The following is a 21,933-nucleotide window of genomic DNA, read 5'->3' on the forward strand; positions in this document are numbered from 1 at the left end:
ATAATGTTATATGAGAAATGTTATATACCACGTAATATTGTATATGAAATGTTGTATAAAAATATTATATTTGTAGTATTATTAAAAAAAAAATACAATAAAAGATAAAGTTTTACAAATCTACCCTTCTCGGAACCAATAGTAGTACCGCTGTCACCTACCACAACAATCTCAATTCCCCTTAACTTACAGAGTTGAAAATGGAGGGAAATTGAATCAATGAAGATGGAAGAAGAAGAAAGAAAACAACTCTGTTTGGAGTGCCTTCATCGTCGAATAAAATCGGATTTTTCTGATCAACTGATTTTTTCTTATGGCTTCTCTCATTCTCCTCTCCCCTTCGCCTTCTCTGCCGTTGTTCAGGTTTTAAATGTCTTTCTTCTCTTTCTATTATTCAATCTACAATTCATCGCTTTTAATTTTATTACTTTATGATTCCTCCAGATGGCGAATTCTAGTGGTGAGCCTTCTTCCGCTTCTCAGTTCATTCTGGTGTATATCCCCAGCCATCAAGGAGATTGTCTCACCAAATACGTGTAAGATTATTTTAATCTTCATAATTAGCTTCACTAATTGTTTTGATTAGAAAAAACAAATTAAGATTTTTCTAAAGCATTGATAATTCATGTTACTAAGTTTTAGAATTGTATACAATTGCTGCAAGACTCAGATGTTATGTTATATAAAAAATGATATCTGACTATTAGAGTTTTGTCTTTGCTTTTGTAGTGATGAATATGTTTTGGAAAATCGAGGTGTTGATGATGACCTAACCACTTCACAGAATTTGTTATCGGGTAGAACTCATAATTTGTCCGATGGGGGTGGAAATTTTTCCATGGATGGGGTAGGATATGGAACTTTGATTTGTAACCATTCTAGGAGATTCTCTTGCTTAAGAACAATCACTGCATTGTTTCCAGTTGCTCAGGTTGGTATTTGTTCTTACTCTGCCTTGGAAGAGTTTACTTTTGACTTCTTGTCTGGGAATCTTGAGGATCATGTGTTGTGCTCTCTCAGTCTCCTCATTGAAGGGAAAGCTTCAGGGCGAGATAGTGTAAATTTCTTAAATCTAATTGGTATACCATCATTTGATGAGAGTAGCATCCCTGGTTGCCTGAGGCATCCAAACATATCTCCGGTGATTGGGTTGATTAAAACATCTGGTCATATTAATTTAGTGCTTCCAAAAACTCCATATACCTTGGAAAATATTCTTCATTTTAGCCCCAGTGCTTTAAAATCTGAGTGGCATATAAGGTTTTTAATGTATCAGTTGCTGTCTGCCATAGCTTATTTGCATGGTTTAGGTGTTGCCCATGGCAATATATGTCCATCCTATGTAATGTTGACTGAATCCTGCTGGTCTTGGCTGTGTGTTTATAATAAGCCTTTGTTTGGATTCAATTTAAGTTCAAGAGAGGGCAGATGCACAACTTCCACTTCCTCAATTATGGGTTGCTGCATTGAGGGTTGTTCTTCTCAAGGACTTTATGCTGATTTGAAGCTTTCGCCACCTATGGACTGGCACACTCAGTTTGACCGATGGTGGAGAGGAGAGTTGAGTAATTTTGAGTATCTACTATTCTTAAATAAATTAGCTGGAAGAAGGTGGGGGGACTACACATTTCATACCGTAATGCCATGGGTAATAGATTTTAGCATGAAACCTGAGGAGAATTCTGACTCAGGATGGCGGGATTTAAGCAAAAGCAAATGGAGGTTAGCAAAAGGAGATGAGCAGTTGGACTTCACCTATTCAACTTCTGAAATTCCACATCATGTATCAGATGAGTGCCTTTCGGAACTGGCTGTATGCAGTTATAAAGCCAGGAGGCTACCTTTGAGTGTTTTGCGTACAGCTGTGCGTTCTGTTTATGAACCGAATGAGTATCCTTCTACTATGCAAAGACTTTACCAGTGGACTCCTGATGAGTGCATCCCAGAATTTTTCTGTGATCCCCAAATTTTTTATTCTGTACACTCTGGTATGACTGATTTGGCTGTACCTTCATGGGTTGGTAGTCCTAAGGAATTTATAAAATTGCATCGAGAAGCTTTAGAAAGCCATCGGGTCTCAAGCCAAATTCATAATTGGATAGATATCACCTTTGGGTACAAAATGTCAGGGCAGGCAGCTGTTGCTGCCAAGAACGTTATGCTGCCTTCATCTGAGCCAACAAAGCCAAAGTCAGTTGGACGCCGTCAGCTTTTCACTCTACCACACCCTGTACGTCAAACCACAACCTGGAAGAAACTGTCTAGTAACGGTGAAACAGCTAGATCCAGGTGCCAAGTTAATAAAGTGGATAATGAAAATTCTGCTCTCTTTCAAGTTGCCAATTTACAAGAATTAGAAGACGCATCTGCTTTTTCTGAACATGCTCGACATTTGAGTCCTCTGTATTATTACCATCAAGATGACTCTGCAATGCACATCTCCCCAGAAAAAGGTTTTTCACGTGACAGTGTCAGAGGAAGTTTTTCCAGTTCATTTGGCGTTGGCAATCAACATGTGGTGCCATCTGATATCAATTTGGATTATCTTCTTGAGCATATTGAAGCTGAAGACGCAGCTTCCATGGAATATCAGGAGTTACTTCTTTGGAGGGAGAAGTCATCTCATTCAAGGACTTTATCTGAAGATATTGCGAAGGATATATTTTCAATTGGTTGTCTCTTGGCAGAACTTCATTTGCAAAGGCCACTTTTTGATTCAACTTCATTGACAATATACTTGGAAAGTGGTGTCTTTCCTGGTGTGTTGCAGGAACTTCCTCCTCAAACAAAAATACTTGTTGAAGCATGTATTGAAAAAGACTGGACAAGGTACATGTTTATTTATTTTCATGATACTATATATTTAGAATTAGGCTTCAAGGTTTTTCTTTTATTTCTTCTTTGCTTCATCTGCATGTTTATCTTTTTCTGGTATGAGTTTATCATTAAAGTACATGTCAGAATGTTATATTATTTCTCTTTACACAAATTTATTAGGAGACCATCTGCCAAAAGTCTTCTGGAATCTCCACATTTTCCCACAACAGTCAAGTCATCCTACTTGTTTATTGCCCCACTTCAGCTCATAGCAAAAGATGGATCTCGGCTTTGTTATGCTGCAAATTTTGCAAAACAAGGAGCCTTGAAAGCAATGGGATCATTTGCAGCTGAAATGTGTGTTCCCTACTGTTTACCTCTTGTAGTGACTCCTCTATCGGATACTGAAGCTGAATGGGCTTACATACTGCTGAAAGAGTTCATAAAATGCTTGACACTAAAAGCTGTGGAGACAATGATTTTACCTGCTATCCAGAAAATTTTACAGGCAAGTCATGAACTTTATTTTTTAACATTCTCATCTTTATGGGACTTTTGTTCTGAATGCCTACTCATCAAGTCACTGGTTTCAGACAACAGGTTATTCACATTTGAAGGTTTCTCTTCTTCAAGACTCATTTGTGCGAGAGATATGGAATAGGGTTGGTAAGCAAGCATATCTGGAAACAATACATCCTCTGGTCATATCAAATTTGTATTTTGCTCCTCATAAAATCTCGGCTTCTGCTGCTTCTGTGCTGCTTATTGGCTCTAGTGAAGAGCTCGGTGTACCGATAACAGTTCATCAGGTTAAACAGAACGCACAGCTGTGCATATGTATACACATGGAATTTCTTTTTATGTTTATAATGTACTGATTTTTGAGGTTCAATGCAGACAATCCTTCCTCTAATTCAATGCTTTGGGAGAGGAATCTGTCCTGATGGAATTGATGTGCTGGTTAGAATTGGTATTTTCAGTTCATTTGATGTGTGAATGATGTCTTTTGTGGAATTTTCCTGTTCTTCTTCTGAGCCACTCCTATGTTTTGACTTTACAGGTGGCCTTTTGGGGGAGATTTTTATTGTCAGACAAATGCTACCACTGCTAAAACATGTTGCTCGTTCCTTTATTAATGTTTCATACACAAATAAGTCTGAGCCAATACAGAGCTGGGGAACTTTATCCCTTATCGATTGTCTGATGACACTAGATGGTCTAGTTGCCTTCTTGCCAAGAGAGGTTGTTGTAAAGGAGCTTATTGAGGTATTTTTAATTTTTAATTTTTGTTCCATCTTATTTTACTTTAAGTTAACAACTGTTGATGATGTTTAAGATTAAAAAGTTTATCCTGTATTATTATGCAGGATCAAAGCTGCCTGTATGTTACAGTTCTTCTGCATACAAGTTTGGAAATTACGGTGCTTCAGGTTTTCTACACTTCTGTTTTTGTTTATTTCCTTGTTCTGCTATAATGTGGGGTTTTTCTCTTCATGGCATTGAAATGCCACTGCAAACACATCACTAATGGATTGTTACTTGGAACAAAATCCTTAGTTTAGTTTTTTATTTTGGAACAATTACATTATACCAAAAAGAACGAAAAGGCATCTCACATTGCATGGCAGTATGAAGTGTTTCAGTCACTTATCTCAGACTTACCTGATGGAAGTGGGCTTATTTGTCTCTAACAATGCATCAAACACACTGCTGTCAACATGAAACCACATGAATCATATATCTTTTGTGCAGCTTCCATGCAGCTTATGCAACTACCCTAATATTGGCATAAATAATTGACTTATGAACCTTTCTGTAAAAACTGATTCAATTTTCTGTTTATTGTGTTCTATAACCACTTCCATATCAGTCCTGTGATAAAAATGTTATTTTGTGCATTTCCCATGGGAACAAAGCGATTGTAAAGTTCAAACTAATGTATTATACCCTTTGTTGTCAAGGTTGCTGCTACTAGTCTCATGACAATTTGTCAGCGGATTGGACCAGAGCTGACGGCATTGCATGTTCTTCCACGACTAAAGGAACTATTTGATGAGCTTGCTTTCTCACAGGAAACTGCCAATAGTTCTGGTTCTCTTGGAAGAAGCTTGAAGATTCCCAAAACAAAAGTTGATGGGGAGTCTCAAATTGAAAGCCGGATGGATCTTGTGTGAGTGCTGGACAAATTTCATGCCATTTGCTTAGAATCCAAATTTGGCCTGGCAATAATACCTCCATCTCTTGACTGGAAGTTATCACTTATTATTGTAAGCTTTTAGTATATATTGATTTTGCTTGTAAGTTTGCAGGTTGCTTCTTTATCCTTCTTTTGCATCTCTTCTTGGGATTGAAAAACTTCGGCAGTGTTGTGCCACATGGTTACTTCTTGAGCAGTTTCTTCTACGGTGTCATAATTGGAAGGTACATGGACTTCTCCTTTTGCAAGATTAGTCTGGGTTGTTGCATTGAATATTCATTTCATTTACACTAGCATGCTTTTATGTTTTTGCATCTCATATTTCTGAATTTGTTATGATTTAGTGGGAAAATGCAGGAGAATCATCTCGAATTGGTTCAGAGACTATAGCTTCTAAAAGGCCTTTAATGAGTAGTGGCTCAAGCTCTGAGTATAATCCAGCCAAACTTTTGCTTAATGGGGTTGGGTGGTCAATCCCACAATCCCAAGGAAGTAGAAGTGCCAAAAACTTGATGCCTCAAAGATGGGTTTATGATGTTCATCAGAGATCAGTTCAAAGGCATGAAGTGACCTCTAACCTAATGAAACTTGAACCCTGGTTTTGGTTCCCTAATCCAGTTGCTAGTTGGGATGGGCCAGACTTTGTTGGGCGTGTAGGGAGTTTGAAAGATGAATTTACATGGAAGATCAGGGCATCTGTTATATCCTCAGTCCGTGCACATCATGGAGCCTTAAGATCTTTAGCTGTTTGCCGAGATGAGTGTACAGTTTTCACTGCAGGCATTGGTCCAGGATTCAAAGGAACTGTTCAAAAGTGGGAACTGACAAGAATTAATTGCGTATTGGGCTATTATGGTCATGAGGAGGTCAGTATTTCCTATTATTATTCCGTGTGCAGTTTGAATTCCGCTTTGCTAGTCTTGGCAATTGTACGTACATAAAGTGCACACATAAATTGTTAATATTTTGTCCAGAAAAGAAAAGAAAAAGATGAATAATATTGTTAACGATGTCTATGTAAAATTGTGCCTTGGAAAAGCAAAAAATTAGCATTTTGCTTTGTGGCATGATTATAAGTTGCTTAATTTTTTGTACTTGTCCTATTTCAAAGGAGAAACAGTGTAAGTTGAATTTGACCATGTTGTATGTGGGGAGAGGTTCACGCCTCGAGGGGAAGGTTGCTAAGTTATGGGTATTGCAGCTCCCTTTGAATTTCTCATGACAAAACCGAGTGCTGGCTTTTTTCTTTCTAAATCTATTTCTGTGTAAGTGAGTAGAGGGCTTGAATGTGATTTTTTTTAGGAATACTTGAAATGGTACAATATATATATTTACTCTTTATTGTTATGGTTTGTATGGTTTCAGTTCCATAGTATTCTATTCCTTACATTATGTAAAGATAGTTTTTCATGAAATGTCTAAGCGTAGTGGGTATGTCTATTTTTCTTCAGAATAGTATTGCTAAGACGTAATTTTGCTACAATTTTGGATATTGTCTTTGGGCTTTGGGGTGTATGTATTCCTCTAATTGCTTGTGTAACTTTTAGGTTGTAAACGACATTTGTGTCTTATCATCCAGTGGAAGGATAGCATCTTGTGATGGAACTGTACATGTTTGGAATAGCCAAACGGGGAAGCTTTTATCAGTATTTGCTGAACCATCCATGGATTCTGCTCATCTTGGAAGTCCGTTATCTCCTGTTTCAAAGATTAATGCTGATCAGGCCAATATGCTGAATTCCAATACTTTATCAAGTGGAATATTGACTAGTACATTCGATGGGAGCTTATACACTTGTTTGCATCATTTAGAATCTGTTGAAAGGCTTGTAGTTGGCACTGGAAATGGTTCTCTCAGGTTAAAGTTTCCTGTGATTGAGATATTACATGAAGTCAATGTGGATATAAGAAAGTCTTGATTCTTATGGAATTCATTTTTTGTTTCCTTTTCTTATGAAACAGATTTATTGATATTGCCCAAGGCCAAAAGCTTCATTTATGGAGGGGTGAATCTACTGAATCAGGTTTTCCTTCTCTCGTCTCTGCAATTTGCTCATGTGGGTCTGGCACAATGCAAGCTGGTGGAGCCATTACTTCATCATCGTGGATTGCAGCAGGATTGAGTTCTGGCCAATGTAGGTTATTTGATGTTAGGAGTGGAAATGTTATTGCCTCTTGGAAGGCTCATGATGGATATGTGACAAAGGTATGTATAATTTGCAAGAAAAACCTTTTTTAATTTAAAATGGGGCTTCATTAGCCTTTTGTGTGTGTAGTTGGCTGCACCCAAGGACCATTTGCTTGTTTCTAGCTCCCTCGACAAGACTTTGCGGATTTGGGACTTGAGAAGGTAATACAAACTTCTTTTCTGGAGATTTGAACTTCTATGAATTCTTATTCATGATTGACATGTATCTATGATTTAAGCTTTGAGACGTTCCACAGTTCCAATTGCTTCACAAATTGATTTGTTTTACATTTTAAGCACATGCAACTCAACAGATTTTTAATGACAATTGTTAGGGATTAGATACACAATTTTTTGTCAATTAGCTCCATCTAGTTTTGTATCATGGTCACAATTCTTGCTATTTATGCCTTTTCTTCTAAAGTCAACCTTTTTTTTTTTTTTTTTTTTTTGGTGTTCCCTTAGCCATCACTAGTAATTCTTTCATTTGTCTTTATATCAATCTTTGTGTAACTGTGATGGTGTAAAATTGAGAGAGGACATGAAAGAAACATTATTAAGTGTTATTGTCTGAATTCATCTTAAATGATTTTGGTATATAGACTAGGGAATCCCTCTTGTATCGTGCAATGTTTTCATATCTGAATCTTACTTTGTGGGCTTTCTTTTTCATGTTCATATGCCATTTTAGGCTTAGGCGTTTCCTATCTTTGGTTTAGGTTTATTATACCAGAAAATTTTTCTCAACTATTTTCTGGTTCATGCCCAAATAATACTTTCCTCACAGGAAGAGATTTGTGGAACTCTTGTTTTAGATTACATGGTTTCCCTTCTGATTCCTTCAATTGTTCTATACTTCCTGCAGGAATTGGCCATCACAACCCATTGTTTTTAAAGGACATACAGATGGAATATCTGGTTTCTCTGCATGGGGCCAGGATGTTATTTCAATTTCCAAAAATAAGATTGGACTTTCCTCTTTATCTAAATCTGCCGATGAAGTACGTATCCAGCATTATTATTGAGTTCTTTCCATCCCTGCATTGAGCACATAATCTGCATCAAAATGTTATATTCATGTCCTTATCTTGTTGTATTTGCAATAAACTATCTAATCTTGACATATATTTCTATTACTTTTTGGGTTTCCTATACTTCGATCTTTTCATATGTAACTGTGTGAAAACTCTTTTATATCAGGATAGGGAGTATCGAATTTTACCGCACAAACTCTATATGGCAGATCATGGAACGAAAAACTTGTCTGTGTTGTCGAGCATAAGTATTCTACCCTTCTCGCGATTGTTTCTTGTCGGAACAGAAGATGGTTATCTAAGAATCTGTTGTTAGAAATGCCTTGATTGGTCAAACTTTAAGCAGGAACATGGAAGATAAATGGAGAGGACAAGACTCAAGAGGGATCAAATTTTATTTCGAGCACATACTATTGTTTAGTTAAAGGTGGAGAGAAATGGACGTAAATAAGAATGTACAAATAGGCTCAGTGTATGATTCTTAGACAAAATTATTTTATGCATCTTCCTCGCATCAACAAGATTGTAAGAGAAAAAAATGTAATATCAACTCACCTTTTTTGATAGCCGAAGCATAGTGCAAATGTGCAAAAGGGAATGAAATTTCTTTCATTTAAAAATTATGGAGAATCTGTAACAGTAATTTAAAAAAAAAAATTGAAAAATCTGAGGGTCGATTTGATTTGCGACAGTTCTCTGAAAACACCAAAAATCCGAGAGTCCCCTATTGTTTTAAAAAGCTGCATATCAGTACGTTCTTCTATTGCACAATATGTGGATCCTTAGAATACGAAAACTTGCGGCTTTTTTGCTAAATTAATGACACTAATCTTTTTTAGATGTTGTTAGAAGGTGTGTGTAGGATAAGAGAAGAGCTTTAACCAAGATAAACTCATTGCGACATTGATTGATTATCTCCATATAAATTGATTATCATAATTTCGCACAAATATAAGCTTCTGCCATTGTTTCTAGGCCAAATAGCCCTTATGGTTGTATTAGTTAGTTCTTTTTTTTTTTTTTTTTTTTTGGAATAACCCTTCAGCTCTAGAAGGCAATATTTTCAATCTCCTAATTTAAATTAAGTTAAAAAAAATAAAAATTAAACCAATATATAAATAAAAACATGGAAAAATCCGAAGTCATGCATTACTTTCTAAATTATCCCACATTAAGAGAGGCACTTTAAAATAAAACAAATTAAAAAAAAAAAAATTGCTCACAAGTTACGAACTCGATAAAGTTGTGTTGCCTTGAAAAAAGACAAAACGCACCGCTTTGCAAAACACTCTAATATCCCAGTTTGTTTATACTTGTTTTGACAAGCAGCTTCGCTTGAGTTTCTCTTCAATGGCGGATGAAGCTTCAGGTTTGGATCAAGTCCTTCGCAGCGTCGAATCCATGAAAGTTGATGAACAATCGAAGCAGGACAACGCTGATACTAATAGTAGCGACAGCAACTTGCAAATCACGTGCTTCTCCGACCTCGTCGATGATGTCACTCTCCATTTCCAGATCATCCGTTTTCCTAATCAGGTTTTAGTTCTACTACTTTTTCTACATACATAACTGTAATATGCATAACCGTAGAGAGTAATAATTCACTTTGATTTTTGTTGAACAAAACAGATATATGCTTGGATTGGTTGTAACTCTGCAAAATTTGGCCGCTTATATGCAGCCGCGCCTACTCGGCCTGTAAGTTTATTGTAATTCAATATTTATTAGTAAATTTTGAAATTCATCATGAACTTCACTTGAAATTATGAAAATCATCATTATTATAGAATCATTGAATGAATTTTCAGCTAACAATTTATTTAAATGAAACCAAAACATTGCCATGTGTAACGAAAATATCCGTTTGGTGTTAGGACGCCGGTAATGTAGTATGATCCTAGAAGGAAAGAGAAAAAGTAAATGAGCTTTTTCTTATTGTAATTGTTTATGATGATACACAGAACAATACAGTGAGTGTTAGTTCAATACTTGGAGGAGTTTCTGACAATACTGGATCTGGCATTGCTCGAAGATTAGGTATATATTGTGTTTATGTGTTGGATTACATGTTTTATAGCTGTGAAGGTTTCTGTGTTGGCTGATATAAATGTTTGTGGCAGTGATTAAGACCGGTCTCAATGTGATTTTGGCTTGCAATATACCTAAGAATAGTCCTATGCTTGAGGTTTGGTTCTCTCTCACGTGTTTGTGTTTTGGCTATTGACTATGTTATGTGCGATTCACTTCTTTTTGTTGTTGTGTGTGTTTAGAGCTTGTTGCTGATATGTTTATATATAAATATATTTATTGGGTTTTTAGGTAAATGCGGAGAAGAAGTTGGTTGAGAAGCTGATAAGTTTGGGGTATACAAGGCCAAAATCTTCATAGCAAAGAGGGGCAACACTTTTTTTTTGTTGGTTGAAAGTGCCATTATAATGTAGGCTTCTTTTGAAACCAAGGAATTATTAAAGGGGGTTCAATACCTGTATACTGATTTACTGATAGTAATTTGTTTTGTTTTCCTCAATAGTTGATATTCAGTGATTTGGAGGTGTTATAATTGAATCTTCATTAGCTCTAGCTTTTTCCTCTATTAGGAGCCCTGTCTTGTGACACAAGAAACGTTACTGTTACGAAGAAAATTTTAAGTTTCCCTTGTGCAGTTTGTAAAGAATTGGTCCTATGAATTTTATGTGCATTGATCTTACTGCTTTTTCCTGTTTATGACTGATGTGATTTCTGTTGGGACATATGTAATCTATTATGTAACATCTCTTGTGGAACTGATAGTGCAAAGCTGCTCTTTGAATCAATGAGACAAGTTGATGATTATAAGGGCCCAGTTTCAGGTCTGAATCTGTATTCTTCAGTAACCCAACACATAATGCCAACTTTTTGTCTGATACAGCGATCAGGAACCCAAAACATCATCCAAACTTTCTTATGGTTTGCCTTTGATTGGACTGCATTTATCACTGCAATCATTGGCGTAGGTTTTATACTTTGCTTTTATAAGTTAATAATTTTGCAAGGGTAAAGCACATGCTATACTCACTGAACATTAATATTTGTAATTTTGTTGACACCTCCAAGAATAGATTTGATACTTATTAAATGTTGAAAAGGTAATCCTCTTAAGCAAAGGATAAAGTTTTACCTTCACAACACTTTTAAGTTTGGAATATTATGTTCCTTATAAAAGACTATGAAGCTGATTGGTGTAACCTGTATCTCTACAATTCAACAAATTGCCATGGACAGAATATTTGATGATAAGGATGGTATGCTCTTCTCTCCCTTTATGTGTGTGTTTTTGTGCAATTAGCTGCTATGATATGAATTAAACAATTTCAGCTCTTAGCTCAGGTTCTTCTTCTTGTTAAGAATATATTTTCATTAACATCATAATTGCAGGGATCATAAGATATTCATCAGATGCACCACCAACTCATTACACTGTCAAAATGCAATCATTTTCATTACTTTTGAAGAATGCAGTGGAGAAATATGAATCTGGGGAATTTGAAGCCGGAGGCTACAAATGGTATATTTTCTTTCCCATAAACCAAAGCATATGTTTAGTGAGGTGGCATTTGTTATGTTGTTTGAAGTTTAAATATCTGAATTTAACTGAAATTTAAATAGGTCTAAATGCATAAATTTTAAAGATATTTTCTTTTAATGTCTAAATATAAGTCTTAGCAGATCATCAGTTTGACAAAATTTAATAAAATTGTTTTAATGTTGTAAATAATTTTTTATTTCATACCTGAAAATAAATGTACCTTGTGTATGAACATATTGATTGATTTTGGTGTAGTATGTCCACAACCATCTTCGGCGGGGACATAGCCTTTGCATTACTGATATTGTCTCCTTATTTTCAAACTCCATTAACCTATTGTGCCTACACTTGCAGGAAACTGGTTCTCTACCCAAGCGGTAATAAAAGCAAGAATGTAAAAGAGCATATTTCTCTGTGCTTAGTGATAGCAGATGCAAGTGCTCTCTGTCGTGGTTGGGAGGTCTATGCAGTTGTCCGATTGTTTTTGCTTGATCAGAAAAAGGACAAGTACTTGATAGTTCAAGGTTAGTTTATTTTATAAATTGGGACATAGCAAATAGACCTTACATCCTTTTTCCACTTAATTTTATTTTATGACTTTTGTATGTTGTTTTACACAATTTGTGAGAAGAATTGTCAATTTTTAGCGTTCCACAAGCAAATCATGTGCTTCTTACTAATTATTTGGTCAATTTTCTTGGCTAGATGCTCTGGGAAGGGAAAGACGCTTTCATGGATTGAAGCTTGAATGGGGCTGTGATCAATATATACCGCTTACAGTATTTAATGATGCTTCTAATGGGTACCTTGTGGAGGACTCGTGTGTGTTTGGAGCAGAGGTCTTTGTTTGTAAAGAAACAATCACAGGCAAAGGAGAGTGCTTATCAATGATCAAAGATGCACCTACTTGTAAGCATGTCTGGGAAGCGAAGGTTTTTCGAAGTTAAATGAAGAATGTTATGAATCAAAAGTTTTCATTGCTGGAGATCACAAATGGTATCAAAATTCAAGGACTGTTGGATTACCTTGAAAAGTGTCATGTTTTCATTTTTGAAATGACGTACTCATGATTATTTCGAACATACATTCTTGTGAATAGCTTTTGGTAAATCTTCATCAGATTTTTGGTAATTTGTTTGTCTTGTTGTGTTGCAGGAAGATACAACTCTATCCAAAGGGAAGACGCCTTGGAACTGGCACCCATGTTCTCTGTACTTGGCTCTGGCCGATTTACTACTCTTGTTCCGGTTCTAAAATATACGCAGAATTCCGTTGCGAATCCTGGATCAAGTGCAGGCCAAGCACATGGGTGGTAAAGGTAAAGTTATCATATTCTGTCCTTCAACCCGATAACTAAGGTTTCTCGAAAGGCTGTACGGCAGGAAGTTATTTCAGCCATTATGCTATAACCAAATCATATAAGCTCATATTTCCCGTTTCTTACAGCTAAATACTGGTTCAGTGCCCTCACGCAGCAATATGGTTGGCCAAGATTCATGCACTCACTTACTTAAATCTGCCAAGCGCTGGTTGTCTAGTGAAAGATGCTTGCTTGGTGGAAGCAGAGGTGACTGTCCTCGGAATTTCCAGTGCACTGTAACAAGTCGGCTCAGTTCACAATTTCCCCTTAAAAATAAATGTGACACTATATTGAACTTGTGAAGGCTGTAAATTTACTGAGTTATCAATAAAAACCGTGTATTTTACATTTGAGAATACTGTGTCTGGGCCATACACATTTTGAAGTGCATTACCTTCATTACCAAAACATATTTACATATCACATATTTACGTAAAATGTAACTGACTTGTTCAAATGTGTATAAATTGCCACGTTTGACATGTATAAGTTAGGGTGGTGGGGATTATTCCAATCTTGTTCGTCTTTTTTGGAGACCCTTTCATATCATGTAGAAAAGCAAAACAAACAAATCTCAATGCAAGCTGTCAATTAACATTGTAATATGTGATTGTTCTTGTAGTCGATAAAAATAAGATAAAGGGCTACACTTTTCAAAAGAAGAAACAAGTTACCTTTCCCTCAGAAAAATATATTTGAGTCTTTATATTATTAGAAGTTGGATTTGTCCAATAGTGTTAAGTTCGTTCGTATGTATGTGATTGAACTCCTTTTTCTTTCCTTGAACTAGCTTTCGGGGGTAAGTTCTACCCAAACCATTTTTATGATATCAGAGTCACACGAGCTGAACAAGGGTTAGGGTTTTAGAAAAGTTGAGGGTTGTTTGATGCCCCCTTTATCAATATAACTTTTTTTATTTTACTTTTGTGTAAACATATACAATTGTCATTAATCACATGTTCTTCCGTCATAAAATTTAAACACCATGTTAGATTAATGTTATCTTCTATATAAGATTATATTTTGATGTTTATATTAGTGTGCCATTATAATGGACTATATTAGATAACTAGTTTGGTCTTGTGTGCATATACTATATAATTTTTTTCTGTAGTGATAATGAAAAAATATGACAAGCAATTGTTATTAAACCCAAAGGTGTCAAGTTGAATAATGTGCAGGGAAAGGTATATGGTTAATATTTTTAACTTGGTTCACATTACAAAGAATAGAATGGATGTTTTCTCAATGTTGAAAAATCAATCCTTTGAAGTAAAAGACAACATACATTTTAATTTTACCTTAAGTTAGGAATATAGCTTTCTTTCTTGGTTAAATATAAATAGAGTTCAAAGGTGATTGCTGTGACATGTATTCTTCAATTTATGCAAATAATTTGTTGTGATGGGCAGTCTCATTGGTGAAAAGGATGTATAAATGTTTTCTTTTGTGTATATATGTGCCTTTGAATGATCATAAGCATTCAACACTATTAGTAGTCTCCTATCATGTTTTTGTATTATTGCGAGGATTATAAGATTTGTATCGATACACACCAACTCATATCAAGTCATAATACAGTATTTCATTACTTCCAAAAACGCAGAGAAATATAAATCTGCAAAATTTGAAGCTGGAGGCTACAAATGGTATAGTTCTTTCCATAAACCAATCACATAACATCGCACGTTCTTTATTTTAGAATCCATTATTTGGTTAATTGTGTCCATGATAATGATTGCCGGAAACTTGTTCTCCACCCAAGTGGAAATAAAAGCAAGAATGTGGAAGACCACATTCTCTCTACTTAGCCATGGCAGATGCAACTTCTCTCCCTCCTGGTTGGGAGGTCCGCAGTTTTTCGATTGTTTTTGTGATCAGAACCAGGACAACTACTTGATAGTTCAAGGGGTATGCAATTTAGCCACCTCCCTTTTTTCTTGTTATTTTTATGACGTGTAGATAAACTCTTATTGAGGGCACATGTAGATAAAGTGATCCATGCATCTAATCCAAGATTTTTGGTCTCTAATTTCATTATATCTTCAACACCTTCAATTAAGCCTGTGACTCTTACTAATTATTTGGTAAATTGTAATGCCTAGAGCCCCAGGGAAAGCAAAGACGGTTCCATAGATTGAAACCTGAACGGGGTTTTGATCGATTCATCCCAACTAAAGTATTTAGCGATGCTTCTTATGGATACCTGGTGGATGACACGTGTGAGCTTGGAGCAGAAGTTTTTGTTAGTAAGGAAAGAAGCAGAGGCAAAGGAGAGTGTCTAGAAATGATCAAAGATCCTGGCAGTTTTAAGCATGTTTGGAAGATTGAAAACTTTTCTATGTTAGCATCTGAATATTATGACTCCAAAGAATTCACTGCTGCTGGTTTCAAATGGTATCACTCATAACACTTTTCCGTTGGACTTCAATGTGAATAGATTAAAGTTAGTTAATGTTATCTCTGTATTGGTTGTTGCAGGAAGATGCAGCTCTATCCTAAAGGAAGAGACAGAGGAGCTGGATGTATTTCTCTGTACTTGGTTTTGGCAGATTTAACATCTCTTACTCCTGCTTCTAAAGTATATGTAGACTATACTCTGCGCATCCAGGATCAAGAGGAAAACAGGCACATATCTTTTAAAAGTAGAACTTATTCTTACACAGCAACTTATTACAACAAAAACTTTGATTATATCGATCAATTTTATTTAGTATATGATCTTACTATGTCTATAAGATGATCTTAACATGTCTATAAGACGAAAAAGTCAAGATTTGCGCAGCTATTCTATATGTGAAAACTAGGAAAGCTAATAATGTTCCTTTCTCTTGCAGAGAATCACTGGTTCAGTGCCTCAAGCCGGGAAAGTGGTTGGGCAAGATTTTTTCCCTTGAGTTTCTTTCTTCGGCCTAATGATTGGGTAGTGAACGATGTTTGCTTCTTGGAAGCAGAGGTGGCCGTCCAAGGTATTGTCTGTACTTTTTAATAAGTTGTCTAAGTTCTAAAATTTCCCAAATGAATTGTGGGAGAAAGCATAAAAAATGTGGCACTATTTTCATATGCAGGCTAATCAATTAACCCTTAATAAAATCTTGTATTGTTCTTGTAGTTCAAATCAGAAGAAGCACGTTGTCTTTCCCAAAGATACTCAAACACCACAGAAAAGCATTGATATAAACACACATATAATACACATGTTAGGTTAATGTTATCCTTCTATATCAGATTATATTATTTGATATCATGTATTGATGTGCTATTATGATGGACTATATCATGATTACTAGTTTGGCTTTCTCATTCATATAGATGTCTATTAATAATAAACAAATATGACCAGCAATTTTTATTAAACCTAAAAAGATGGTCTAATATTATTAACTTAGGCTCACATTACCAAGAATATAATGGATGCTAGCTCAATGTTGAAAAAGCAATCCTTTTAAGTAAAAGACAACATACATTTTTAATTTTACCCTCAAGCAGAAACTTTTAAGTTTGGAATATTAGCATTCTTTCTTTTGTTAAATATAAATAGATTTCAAAGCTGATTGTTGTGAGATGTATCTCTTCAATTTCTGCAAATAATGTTGTTGTGATGGGCAGTCTCATTGGTGACAAGGATGGTATAAATGTCCTTCCTCTTTGTGTATTTATGTATGAGCCTTTGAATGATCATAAGCATTCGACATTATTAGTAGTCTTCTATCATATTTATGTTATTATTGCAGGGATCACAAGATCTGTATCAGATACACAACAAAATCATTATACAGTCACAATACAGTTATTTTCATTACTTTCTAAGAATGCAGAGAAATATGAATCTGCAGAATTTGAAGCTGGAGGCTACAAATGGTATATGTCTTTCTCTAAACCAAATCACATCACATGTTCTTTACTTTTAGACTCCATTATTTTAGTTAATTATGTGCATGATAATGATTCCAGGAAACTTGTTCTCTACCCAAATGGAAATAAAAGCAAGAATGTGGCAGACTACATATCTCTCTACTTAGCCATCGCAGATGCAAGTTTACTCCCTCCAGGTTGGGAGGTCTCTGCAGTTTTTCGATTTTTTTTGCTTGATCAGAACCTGAACAACCACCCGATAGTTCAAGGTGTATAGGACAATTCAGCCACGTCTCACCTTTTTTGTTGTTGATTTTACCTTCTGATATGTGATCCATGCATCTAATACAAGATTAAGCATGCGACTCTTACTAATTATTTGGTAAATTGTAATGCGTAGATTTGCAGGGAAAGCAAAGACGGTTCCGTAGATTGAAACCTGAATGGGGCTTTGATCAATTCATCCCAATTAAAGTATTTACCGATGATTCTAAAGGATTCCTGGTGGATGACACGTGTAAGGTTGGAGTACAAGTGTTTGTTAGTAAAGAAAGCAGCACAGGCAGAGGAGAGTGTCTAAAAATGATCAAAGATCCTCGCAGTTTCACGTATGTTTGGAAGATCGAAAACTTTTCTAAGTTAGACTGTGAATACTATGACTCCAAAGAATTCACTGTTGCTGGTTTCAACTGGTATTACTCATAACACTTATCCACTGGACTTCAATGTGAATAGATTAAAATTACCAAATGTTATATCTGTATTGGTTGTTGCAGGAAGATGCAGCTCTATCCTAATGGAAGAGACTCTGGAACTGGAAGTCATATTTCTCTGTACTTGGTTTTGGCAGATTTAACATCTCTTACTCCTACTTCTAGAATATATGTCGACTATACTTTTCGCATCCAGGATCAAGTCCGGGCCAGGGACCTATCTGTTAAAAGTAAAACTTATTCTTACACAGCAACTTTATTACAACAAAAACTTTGATTATATCGATCAATTTTATTTATTACATGATCTGACTATGTCCCTAAGACGATCTTAACATGTCTATAAGACGAAAAAATCGAGATTTGTGCTGCTGTTCTATATGTGAAAACTAGGAAAGCTCATAATGTTCCTTTCTCTTGCAGAGAATCACTGGTTCAGTGCCTCAAGTCGGGAAAGTGGTTCTGCAAACTTTATTCCCGTAAGATTCTGTCTTGAGCCTGCATATAAATATCTAGTGAAGGATTGTTTCCTCTTTAAAGCAGAGGTGACCATCCGGGGTATTGCTAGTCCTTTGTAATAAGTTTGTCTAAGTTCTCAAATTTCCCAGATGAATTGTGGGAGAAAGTATAATAAATGTGGCATTATTTTACTGGTCAAAGATTGTAAATTTACATAAGGTACCAATAATTGAAAGCTGTCTTTTACATTTGAAAAGTCAGTGCCGAACCATTGGAAGTCAATTACACACAATTGCAGGAACACATATTTACATATGTACCAGGTAACGTGATGTTTCTCAGCCAAATGTTTTCCAGCTGCTGTAGCAGATACACAGGAAATTGGAGAATGCAAAGGAAAGAACGCACAATTGGTTTTGGGAGATGAATTTTTCTTGTTTTGTCTAAATTTAACTCACTTTTTCTTATACAACTTATCTCTATTTCATTATCTCAAACAACGGTTATTTATATGCTAATTACATCATTACATACGTCATGGGCAGACCTATTATGAGGAGCATTAAATGCTGTCCTAGGCTCCTGACATTTTTACCATTTACAAAGTTATCATATTACACAAAATCATTACATGGAATGTTTAAATTATCGAAATCTTATATTATTTTAAAGATTATTAAGAATTTAAAAAAATATATATTTTATTAGTTGAAATAAATGAGTAAACATGTTATATTAATATGTTTGGTTAAAAAGAATATATTAGGGGATATATTATTTAAATTATTAAACGATCCTTTTTTTTAAATATAAATAGATTATTATTTTTATTATTAATTTTTGAATAATGTATTTTAACTCCCAATATTTCAGATTTAGCTAAAACATTCCCGTTTATATAAAACTTTAATAGCAAAATCACCCCCACCACCCTGCTGCCTTCAAAAAACCATTGCCGGAAGTCGCCTGAAGTCGCTGCCCATCGTGACTAAGAGGCTTCGATATGGCCGTTTTCGGCCATATTGATGGCTGAAAATAGCCATGTTAGACTAGATCTGGCTGGATGGATCTGGTCGTTCCCTGGCCATTGTCGACCAGATCTGGGTGAGATCTACCCGATAATGGCTAGGGATCTGGCCGTTTTTGGCTATCGATATGGTCAGAAACGACCATATCGGAGCCTCCCAGCGACTCTCAATCATTTTTGGTGACTTTCCAATGGTAGTCCGCAATGGTTGGCCCCCTGTCAGCAGTGGTGGTTAAGTGGCGTGGTGGTCTGTAATTTGTTTTAAATATAAGGGCATTATTGTCCAAATTTTTTATTAATAAGGGATAGAATTGTAATAAAAATAAGATTACCTCGGTAATCTTACAATACCTAAGAAAATAGAGGTAATCAGATTACCTCTAATATTACCAATAGTAACTACTATTGGTATTGGAAGATTACGAGAATCTTATATTGCTTGACAACCAAATGTGATAATCAAAGTAATATAAGATGACATAACCCGAGTAATGTGATATTACCCCCAACCAAACGCTCCCTAAGAAACAGTTGAATCCCTCCGGGTAGTTAACTGTCTCTGAAAACATTGATGATGACTCTAAATCAACGACCTCTTTCAAGCTGCATGCATAATGCTTCTGATGGCAAGCTCATTTGATCGCTTGGACACTTTCCTATATTGCTTCTAGATCGCATTACCTTCTGGTCGCTTCTTCTAGATCACATGCTCATTGCGACACATGATTATGAACACATCTACTTTAGCTTGCATCCTTCTTATCTAGCACATCTGGTCGCTAACTTTAGATCACAAAGCCTTTATATCAAATTTTTATGTTTACAGAAAGGTATCACATGTCATAACAGAGATGGTATCCATGCGACTGGTTGTAAATAAAAAATGACAATTTGAAGCGTTAGAAGATTCTTGGTATGCAACAGAAGTTGAGTACAAGAAACATCATTGAGATTCAAAATGACACTAAATTTTAACCTGTTTGAGGCAATATATTCTTTGTAAAGACAGACAGAGTTTTTCCAGGAGTTAGGTTTAGCCTACTATTTAAGATGTGGATAAATTGCCTCATCTGACATGTCTCGAAGAACTAGGAATCTGGAAGAAACAAGAAGTTATATAGGCTTACGTGATAATTACCTTTAAAATTAAACAAATTAAAAAAAAAAAAATTGCTTACGAACTTGATAAGTTGCATTGCCTTGAAGAAAAAAAAAAACAAAAAAACGCAACGCTTGCAAAACCCCTTAAAAACCCAGTTTGTTTAGATTTGTTTTGACAAGCACTTTGCTTTAGTTTCTCTTCGATAGCAGATAAAGCTTCAGGTTTGGATCAAGTCCTTCGCTCCGTTGAATCCATGAAAGTTGATGAACAATCGAAGCAGGACAATGCTGATACTAACGAAAGCGATAGTAACTTGCAAATCACGTGCTTCTCCGACCTCGTAGATGATGTCACTCTCAGTTTTCATATCATCTGTTTTCCTAATTAGGTTCTAGTTCTAGTTCTACTTCTACTACATACATAACTGTGATATGCATAACGGTAGATAGTAATAATTTACTTTGATTTTTGTTGCACAAAACAAGTATATGCTTAGATTGGTTGTAACTCTACAAAATTTGGCCGCTGATATGCAGCTGTGCCTACTCAGCCAGTAAGTTTATTTTAATTCAATATTTGTTAGTAAAATTTGAAATTCATCATGAACTTCATTTGAAATTATGAAAATCATCGTTACTATAAATTATTAAATGAATTTTCAGCTAACAATATATTTAAATGAAACCAAAAAATTGTCATTTGTAACCAAAATATATGTTTGGTGTTAGGACGCCGGTAATGAGGTACGAACCTAGAAGGAAAGAGAAAAAGTGATTGAAATTTTTCTTACTGTAATTTTTATGATGATGTGTAGAACAATACAGTGAGTGTTAGTTCAATACTTGGAGGAGTTTCTGACAATACTAGATATGGCATTACGTGAAGATTAGGTATTGTATGGGCCAAAAATCGTCTTGGGTCTTATCAGGCCCAAGCAAATATTTTCTACTATGTAGGCCCAAGGCCGTGGCCTAATTCCGATTGGGCCAACATCATAATTCATGCCATGGGCCATAACGCACGGCCTAAACCCAGCATCTTTCTAGATTGGGCATCACCATTGGCCCACCTAGGGCCAAGCCCATTGGTCCAAGATAATTAGGACCTCTCTTATTTGGGTTCTATCCTAATTCACCCAAGATTCCGTATTTTAGGTGAATTAGGACTCTTAATCCTATTGAGGCAAGTAAATCAGGATCTTTTCATATTCACTAAACCTTTACCATTATGGATTCAAAGTCCTACTAGGATACGAAGATCCTACGACTACTATATAAACAGGGGTCACACTTCTGTTTGGGCATTCAATCTCAATACCACCTACTCGCATCGAAGCTCTTACTTCTAAAAGTTATACACCTACACCGTGGTTGATAATCTATGGATTATACAGTTTTCATTAGAATTTTTAGTCGGATTTCAGGTACTTTTTAGTTCATTTTGACCTGAATTGTTACTTAATTCTTCACATTTTGTGTTTCAGGTTAAAATGGATATTTTGAGCAAATAAGGACAAAACTGGAAATTCTGGACTCAAAAGTAAGCGGATCTCAGGAGTTGGGAGAGTTCTGAAGCAGGATAAAGCACTATGAGGCTTGTTACAGAGGGAGAGCACC

At 35.6% G+C, this 21,933-nt stretch overlaps 3 protein-coding genes and 1 pseudogene across 3 annotated transcripts; all 4 read left to right on the forward strand.

The window, feature by feature from the left end:
* The first annotated feature begins 167 nt into the window (after positions 1-167).
* LOC116114384 (protein GFS12) lies at positions 168-8,802 on the forward strand. The gene is made up of 16 exons (XM_031400519.1): positions 168-363; positions 445-536; positions 730-2,829; positions 2,998-3,325; positions 3,411-3,626; positions 3,715-3,787; positions 3,878-4,083; positions 4,185-4,247; positions 4,779-4,987; positions 5,127-5,238; positions 5,359-5,880; positions 6,562-6,872; positions 6,977-7,220; positions 7,291-7,364; positions 8,068-8,203; positions 8,403-8,802. Exons 1-16 carry the CDS (start codon positions 220-222, stop codon positions 8,550-8,552), a joined length of 4,980 nt encoding a protein of 1,659 aa, XP_031256379.1. The 5' UTR covers positions 168-219; the 3' UTR covers positions 8,553-8,802.
* Positions 8,803-9,517: 715 nt separating this feature from the next.
* LOC116114380 (proteasome assembly chaperone 4) lies at positions 9,518-10,960 on the forward strand. Its single transcript, XM_031400514.1, has 5 exons — positions 9,518-9,772; positions 9,866-9,934; positions 10,198-10,273; positions 10,357-10,421; positions 10,556-10,960. The coding sequence occupies exons 1-5, from the start codon at positions 9,587-9,589 to the stop codon at positions 10,622-10,624; spliced, it is 465 nt and encodes a 154-aa protein (XP_031256374.1). The 5' UTR covers positions 9,518-9,586; the 3' UTR covers positions 10,625-10,960.
* A 102-nt stretch (positions 10,961-11,062) lies between these two features.
* Positions 11,063-13,517, forward strand: LOC116114382 (annotated as a pseudogene).
* Positions 13,518-14,974: 1,457 nt separating this feature from the next.
* Positions 14,975-18,473, forward strand: LOC116114342. The gene is made up of 9 exons (XM_031400489.1): positions 14,975-15,002; positions 15,267-15,558; positions 15,643-15,806; positions 15,999-16,130; positions 16,896-17,022; positions 17,116-17,285; positions 17,417-17,708; positions 17,793-17,959; positions 18,153-18,473. The coding sequence occupies exons 1-9, from the start codon at positions 14,975-14,977 to the stop codon at positions 18,305-18,307; spliced, it is 1,527 nt and encodes a 508-aa protein (XP_031256349.1). The 3' UTR covers positions 18,308-18,473.
* The last annotated feature ends 3,460 nt before the right edge of the window (positions 18,474-21,933 follow it).

Source organism: Pistacia vera, unplaced genomic scaffold (assembly GCF_008641045.1).
Source record: "Pistacia vera cultivar Batoury unplaced genomic scaffold, PisVer_v2 Contig71, whole genome shotgun sequence".
Taxonomy (NCBI): domain Eukaryota; kingdom Viridiplantae; phylum Streptophyta; class Magnoliopsida; order Sapindales; family Anacardiaceae; genus Pistacia; species Pistacia vera.

Bases quoted from the DNA above. Each gene is read 5' to 3' on its own strand.
- LOC116114342 (XM_031400489.1), top strand. From the start codon at position 14,975: ATGGCAGATGCAACTTCTCTCCCTCCTG. The intron at 15,003-15,266 runs GTTGGGAGGTCC...TGTAATGCCTAG, and splicing joins TGCAACTTCTCTCCCTCCTG to AGCCCCAGGGAAAGCAAAGA. The intron at 17,709-17,792 runs GTATTACTCATA...TGGTTGTTGCAG, and splicing joins ACTGTTGCTGGTTTCAACTG to GAAGATGCAGCTCTATCCTA.
- LOC116114384 (XM_031400519.1), top strand. From the start codon at position 220: ATGAAGATGGAAGAAGAAGAAAGAAAACAACTCTGTTTGGAGTGCCTT. The intron at 4,084-4,184 runs GTATTTTTAATT...ATTATTATGCAG, and splicing joins TTGTAAAGGAGCTTATTGAG to GATCAAAGCTGCCTGTATGT. The intron at 8,204-8,402 runs GTACGTATCCAG...CTTTTATATCAG, and splicing joins TATCTAAATCTGCCGATGAA to GATAGGGAGTATCGAATTTT.
- LOC116114380 (XM_031400514.1), top strand. From the start codon at position 9,587: ATGGCGGATGAAGCTTCAGGTTTGGATCAAGTCCTTCGCAGCGTCGAA. The intron at 9,773-9,865 runs GTTTTAGTTCTA...TGAACAAAACAG, and splicing joins TCATCCGTTTTCCTAATCAG to ATATATGCTTGGATTGGTTG. The intron at 9,935-10,197 runs GTAAGTTTATTG...GATGATACACAG, and splicing joins CAGCCGCGCCTACTCGGCCT to AACAATACAGTGAGTGTTAG.